This window comes from Vigna umbellata, chromosome 10 (genome assembly GCF_029865625.1).
Source record: "Vigna umbellata cultivar VRB3 chromosome 10, Vumbellata_1.0, whole genome shotgun sequence".
NCBI lineage: Eukaryota > Viridiplantae > Streptophyta > Magnoliopsida > Fabales > Fabaceae > Vigna > Vigna umbellata.
In genome coordinates, this window is record NC_142174.1 from 19865387 (window position 1) to 19872939 (window position 7553).

A 7553-nucleotide genomic window follows, 5' to 3' on the forward strand; every position below is an offset into this window, starting at 1 on the left:
TATGGTTTTTTGTTTGCCAACACCAAGTAAACCACTATGGAGGTGGCTCTATAAATGTTTACATTTTATTGTTATATTCTTTAAATGTTATTTATTACTAAACCAATTATATGTATATATTGCTAAATATATCAATTTGTACTTAACACTTTCATTCAATCATAGATTAATTTATATGACAATTTTATAATACCTATAAAAATAATTCACAAACAATTCTTAATTAGCTGATATTTTAAACAAAAAATGTATGATAATAAATCATTACTTTTATTCGATTAAGTTCACATAAAATTTACCCATTGAAAATGAATAAGAGTATTTCAAGTAATAGATAGAATACTAAAATTTTTATTACTAGTAATTTATTTTATGATAATAAACAAATTAATATAATAAAAAATTGATTTGTTATATCCGTTATCAGAACATTTAAGATAAAACCATAAATAGAAAACAGTTACAAAAATAATTCTATTGTTAATAGATAATATTTATAAACATCTTTCCTTTGTTCCACAAATTTAGATGGAAAGTTTCTTTTAATGATATTATTATATGTTTGATAAATAGTTTTATTTCTTAAATAAGTAATCAGATATTTAATTTTTTTATTTTTTATACGAATGAATATTCGTTAAAGAAAAAATTAGGTTTTTAAGGATACCATAATTAAAAAAAAAATAGCTTGAATACTGTGAGCTTGGGCAGATTAAGTAGCAAAATTATTTACCATTCAATCTCCATCAAATGACTTAGAATGAACTTATTTAATTTTGCACAGAATATCTGCATATAGTTACTCACTTTGAACCATTGAATGAAATTAAGGGTTGTTTTTTTTTTAATATTTGGAAATCATAATTTTTGAAAATTATAATTCTTAGCAATTACTAGTCTCTGTTTATTTTGTTATAAACATTCTTAAAATTAAAATTATTTATATAAGTTTTTCTTAAAATGAAAGTTAAAGCAATGGTTTACTATATTAAATAATTTAATAAAAATAGCACGATATTTTATCTCAGTAAAACATTCATTGTAAGTTTAAAAAAGTTAGATTTTCTTTTTCAGTTCCGAAAACGATGTGGTAGGAAAACAGCGTGAGACTTTCCGAAAACGCATGATTTACTGATAATACCAAGGGCACCAAAAATTTTCTACTGACATAAAATATCTCTTCGGTGTCACTGGATTTTCGGTCTCAGAGTCAACACGGAATTGTTATGCAATTAATAATTACATTGACAAGCAGTACTAACAAAAGCATTAACCTTTATTTGATGGTAACTTTGGTTTTTCCTTGTTTTTGAGTATTAATTATTAATTATTAGATTAAGGAAAGGAAGGAAGAAAGTGGAAGAAACAGATAAGAGAGTGAGGCACATGGCCAACAAAGAATAGTTATATAAATGGTTGATCTATGTTTAGTTCAATTTCACATCCAAATCTGACTCTTTGGTTGGTACCTTCAACCTTGGCCCTTCATACCCTCTTCTTCTCATCCACCGTCACATTCCATGCCACGGTTTTAGGCAACACCCTTTTGCGTCTTCACATTCTGTCAAGCAGAATCAAGGGTCGCTGAGATACAGAGTAAAACGGTACACCCCTCATTCATTCTACTTTTCTCTTTCTTTCCTTGTCTTTTCTGCTTCCTCTCTTTTATCTTTTTCTTTCCTTCTTCCAAATCTAGATCTCTTTCGATTGTTGAATGCCATACGAACTCTGTTCTCTATGTTTTTCTTCTTCTTAAGTCTCTATTTGCCATCTTTGAACGCTTGTTAGGGGGGTGGGTTTTATCCTCTTAGCTTATCTCTCTTCTCATTTTATCATTAAATTTAATAATCGCGTGATGTATGTTGTCGACTTTGTTCATTATGATAAGTTTTTTCTCATTTTTCCTTTTGTAAGAGATGACATAATCTTTCACACCGCGCAATCCTACTTGAAATGAAGTAAGCGGGACCATGGAAAAAAGTGTTTAATAAAATGCATTTTTAAGATAATCATGGTTAAATTTAATTTACGTGGTTTGTAAGTTATTATTATGAATACTCGAGATGGGGTTCTTATATTGTTGAAAATTGAATCTTTTTTCTTTTCTTTTCAAAATGATATTTTTCTTTTCTTGTTTTTGAGCTGGGAAATTAGCAGACCTTGTTTCCGACATGGGTATGGTCCTGTCTTTGTATTTTTTCTGGCTGTCATACTTGCATAGCCATTGGTGGATGTACCTTGAGACAGAACACAGTGGATCGGGAATCACTGACACATGCATGATGGATCTTTTCTTACGTGTGAATAAAATTTTCAGATTGGCTTATCCTTTTACGTAGAGGGGAATATGACACAGTATGGTGTGAGATCCAGCCCTTCCTTATGCCCCCTTTTGTGTGGAATGGGTTTTCACAGGGAACGCTGGAAAATATTATTGCTGGGTCCCAGAGTCATGTGAGCATCTTAAAGGCAATGCGACACGGAATGGAAAGTAACTAGTGTCGGTAGCAGTATCAGATTTCGTATATTTACACACCATGACTTTTTGCCCCATGTCGTTTTAATGCTTGGTGACTGTGTGTGGAGTATTGACCAGCTGGAATTAATCATCGATCTCCTTTTTCTCTGCCATTTTTTTTCTTTTATCTTTTCCAAAATTGGATCTGTCATGGTGAGTGGTTTTTTTTGGATCATGTGGTGGTGTGAACTGAATTGTAGTGGCCTTTCCTTCTTTGGCTTTTTGAGTTAGATGGTGTAATTTCTTAGAGGGTATGGCAATTCAGATAATCCGGTTGGGGTCTAATTGTAGATGTTGTTTCTTTATCTGTATTTTTTATTGTAAGGGGTGGTGGTTAGAGTGGCTTTTGCAAGTTCCAGGCTTCCTTTTTTTTTTCTTCAACCATTGGTGATTGAAGCATGATGATTCCTGATTCTGACACTGTTTTTTAATTGAAAGTATAAACAAAATGCTTGTATATGTAGGCGGAGAAAGTGGCATAGCTGCATTGCACTGAAGTTTTGTATGTTGTATTTTTGCAGATAGTGGAATATTTGTTAGAACATGAAGCATAAAGATGGAAAACCGATTAACCTTCCAAACAAGAACCGGACTGTGACCTTTGTAGCCACCTTAGTTGCTCTATGTGGCCTTTCTTTCTATCTGGGAGGAATCTTTTGTTCTGGAAAGGATGGGGTTGTGGTCAAAACCATTCAGAAGACCGTTGATACTCCTAAGCAAACCTCAGGTTCTCTGCTGATGAGGCCTATCAGTTTCCCTGAATGTGGCTTGGACTATCAAGACTACACCCCATGCACAGATCCAAAGGTATTAAATGGTAGTCATTTGCTGATGCTTTAGGTTTGCAGAAGAATTTTCATTGTTGATTGAGCATGCATAATTTTACAGAGGTGGAGAAAATATGGCCTGTACCGGCTTACTTTGTTAGAACGCCATTGCCCTCCTATCTTTGAGAGGAAAGAATGCTTGGTTCCTCCACCAGATGGATACAAGCCTCCAATCAGATGGCCAAAGAGCAGAGATGAGTGTTGGTACAGGTATAATAATGCTATATGCTTGATGAATTTAAATAGCAAAAGGTTGAAATGAGTTAAGTATCAATGTAATCCACTTCAACTTTTCTGTTACATTAATGTCAGGAATGTGCCGTATGACTGGATCAACAAGCAGAAGTCTAACCAGCATTGGTTGATCAAAGAAGGGGAGAAATTCCTGTTTCCAGGTGGGGGTACTATGTTTCCCAATGGTGTTGGTGAATATGTTGACATGATGCAAGGACTAATCCCAGAAATGAAAGATGGGACAGTGAGAACTGCCATTGATACTGGTTGTGGGGTGAGTTTACTCATACACTCTTTTTCTTGAGGTTTTTATTTCATTTACCTAATGGAAATGTAAAATAGCAATTCTCAAGATTCCTTCTTAAACATCAAATGCACAAATTCATCCGTACGTTTCTTAAATTCTATTTAATTTCAGTTACAAATTTTAATCATGTGATAGACAAGGAGTGCATCAATTAATCTACTCGACTCTGATTTATTGTAGGTTGCTAGCTGGGGTGGTGATTTGTTGGATCGGGGGATTCTAACAGTTTCTCTTGCTCCAAGAGATAACCATGAAGCTCAAGTTCAGTTTGCTCTAGAGCGTGGTATCCCAGCTATTCTTGGTGTCATTTCTACACAGAGACTTCCTTTCCCATCAAACTCCTTTGATATGGCTCATTGCTCCAGATGCCTTATCCCATGGACGGAATTTGGTAATCTTCTGTGCAAATTGAATTTTAACAATTGAACAGAATTCATTCCTATTTATGCTATTCAATTTAGTACTTTGCACTTAATTAATGTGAAGCCAGCACATATATGATTATGTTTCCCTCGGTTGATTGGTGATCAATGATCATGCATGATATGATATGCAATATGGCCCTCATCCTCTAGCTAAGATCTTACATAAACTCAGGCATTCAATTTAGTTCCAGTTTTGCTGGTTATATAGATTTATTAACTGTTGTCTAAGTTCACTCTAATTTTTTCTCGTATGCTTTCAGGTGGTATTTATCTCATGGAAATACACCGTATTCTTCGTCCCGGAGGATTTTGGGTTTTGTCTGGTCCACCTGTGAACTACGAGCACAGATGGCGTGGATGGAATACAACTGCTGAGGAGCAAAGATCAGATTACAATAAGTTGCAGAAGTTACTCACTTCAATGTGCTTTAAATTGTACAATAAAAAGGAGGACATTGCTGTATGGCAGAAGGCTAAAGACAACAGTTGCTATGACAAGCTTCCTAAAGAGAACTACCCACCAAAGTGTGATGACAGCGTTGATCCAGATTCAGGATGGTACACTCCACTTCGTGCTTGTTTTGTGGTTCCAGATCCAAAATATAAGAAATCTGTTCTCACATACATGCCTAAATGGCCTGAACGGTTGCATGCTACCCCTGAAAGAATCGAAACTGCTCATGGTGCTAGCACTAGTGCTAGTATTAGTACTTTCAATCATGACGATGGCAAGTGGAAAAAACGCATTCAGCACTACAAGAAGTTGCTGCCTGAGCTTGGCACTGATAAAATAAGAAATGTTATGGACATGAATACAGTGTATGGAGCTTTTGCTGCAGCCTTGATCAATGATCCCCTGTGGGTCATGAATGTGGTCTCATCTTATGGTCTCAACACACTCCCTGTGATTTATGATCGAGGCCTTATTGGAACCTTGCATGACTGGTAATTTTGAACTTCTCATCATCAACCATAAGGTTATTATTTATGGATGTATGTGTGTCCTTTCCTATGGTATGATATTTATTTGAATTTTGTTATTTGGTAGGTGTGAGGCTTTTTCAACCTATCCTCGAACCTATGACCTCCTTCATCTTGATGGATTCTTCACTGCAGAAAGCCACAGGTGAATATGTGAACTTGTTTACTCTCATTAGCAACACAAACACGACTCACTCTAAACTTTCATTGTTGAATATGTTTCTGACAATAGTTGTTACTTGAACAGATGTGAAATGAAGTATGTGTTGTTGGAGATGGACCGAATTTTACGACCTGGTGGACATGCTCTCATTCGAGAGTCCACTTATTTTGTGGATGCCATTGCTACTATTGGCAAGGGCATGAGATGGATATGTCGCAAAGAAAAGACTGAGTATGGAGTTGACAAAGAGATGGTTTTGATATGCCAGAAAAAGCTATGGCATTCATCCAACCAAGGATCAAGATGACAAACTCTGGAACCAGTGCAGTGGTGAGGTGGGTGGCTAGAATCGTAAATCCAGAAGCAGAAGCTAAGGGAACGAGTTCAGAGCCACCCTCGACAAAACATTGATTCATTCTATAATTTAAGTCAAGAATCGGTCAATTTCATATTTATCAGATGGAAAATTGGTAACTCAATAATCTGATTTATTAAGTTAATGATATAGAAAATTTTCATATAGATACCATTCTTTACATGGCGTCAATTGTATCAGGTACCTCTCGAATATCTATCTACCTTTTTTTATTGTTGTGTAATATCCAGTGACGAAATGGAAGTTTTAAATCCTACACTTATACATGATTTGGATTTCCTTACCAGAGATAATACAATATACTGTGTTAATAATGCTTGGTAGTATTACCTTAGTACTCTGAGAATTTAAATTCAATATGGTATCATAAAGATTTTTATTTAGTGCAAGTTAGTACCTTGAAGTGTCTTCCTTGCTCACAATTAAGAATTCTCTACTCGTCTAGGGAATGAAACTTCTTTACTTTGTTAACGGGTCTGTCATTCCTTTATGCATTTGATCATCTTTTATTCTCAATTTAGTTGAACCTACTATTCCACAAAACTTTTACATTTAAGTTGTTGTAGCATGGAAATTGTTGAAAGTTCATTTTGCACAAGCTAATAGAGTCATAGTGAAATGAAAAAAGATAATTGAGTAATAGAGATAGCTATTGGGTCTATCGAGCAGGAGGTTCCATGTGGGTTACACAAACACCAATAACATCTGAACCAACTATATAAGGGATCAACACCATTCTTTACCAAAAATCTTAAAACAATGTGTTAATGGGTTTTTCACCTTTATATACTGCTCTAATTTTTCATTTCTATCTAATATAAGACTTGGATTCACACTTAGATTTCCAAAATCATAGCTTGACGATGATTAGCATATGATAAGCAATAGCTTGATGATGGTTACCATTTAGAGAGATGGTATGACATGTGTAAGGATTTATTTTGTTCAATACATCAGGTTTGATGTAGAATAGCATGTTCTTACAACAGGAATTCAACAATAAATCAGTTTCATTTCATTTCTGATAACCTTAATTTTCGTGTTAAATTGCCTTTCAATTATGCCATTAAAAGTTCTCAAACAATTTTCTGATAAGATCCTTAACTGTCCAAGTGGATTAAGTAAAAAGATTGATATACATAAGAAGTGATGACATGGAAAGGTTCTTTTCTTTGCCTAGTAGAATGACAAATTTTACATATGTAATTGAAATTACAATCTATTATAATATAAGAGAAAAAATTATCTTATTATTTATTTTATTTTATTTATAAGCATTTAAAAATTAGTTTTTTTAGTCATTTGATATTTTTAATTTTATTTATTTATATTTATTTTGCTGTCACATGTTTACAAAAATTATTTTAAATTAATCTATTTATTCTATTTTATATTTTTTATTTATATTTATTTTGTTATTATATAAAATTTATTTTATCTTTTTATCCATTTATTTTATTTTTAAACAAATTTGGCTATACTATTTTTTTATTCTTTTATAACTTTTAATTACTTGATCATTTAATAAATTATTAAAAAATAATTTATATTTTAAAGCTTAGATTTTTTTATACTGTTTTCTTTATTTTTAATTTTATCTTTTTATAATTTATAATTATTAGGTCGTCAATAAAATAAAATTTATAAACATATATTTTATGTTTATTTCTTAAAATAATATTATTTTAAAAAATTGTTTACACACATGTAAAAAGTTCTCTC

The 7553-nt window shown here is 33.0% G+C and overlaps 1 protein-coding gene across 1 annotated transcript; it reads left to right on the forward strand.

The window, feature by feature from the left end:
• The first annotated feature begins 1420 nt into the window (after window positions 1–1420).
• Window positions 1421–6097, forward strand: LOC124833359 (putative methyltransferase PMT20). Its single transcript, XM_047307817.2, has 8 exons — window positions 1421–1604; window positions 3040–3325; window positions 3407–3555; window positions 3658–3853; window positions 4067–4277; window positions 4572–5256; window positions 5360–5437; window positions 5540–6097. The coding sequence occupies exons 2-8, from the start codon at window positions 3062–3064 to the stop codon at window positions 5760–5762; spliced, it is 1806 nt and encodes a 601-aa protein (XP_047163773.1). The 5' UTR covers window positions 1421–1604; window positions 3040–3061; the 3' UTR covers window positions 5763–6097.
• Window positions 6098–7553: the final 1456 nt, after the last annotated feature.

Bases quoted from the DNA above. Each gene is read 5' to 3' on its own strand.
- LOC124833359 (XM_047307817.2), top strand. From the start codon at position 3,062: ATGAAGCATAAAGATGGAAAACCGATTAACCTTCCAAACAAGAACCGG. The intron at 3,556-3,657 runs GTATAATAATGC...CATTAATGTCAG, and splicing joins AGAGATGAGTGTTGGTACAG to GAATGTGCCGTATGACTGGA. The intron at 5,438-5,539 runs GTGAATATGTGA...TTACTTGAACAG, and splicing joins TTCACTGCAGAAAGCCACAG to ATGTGAAATGAAGTATGTGT.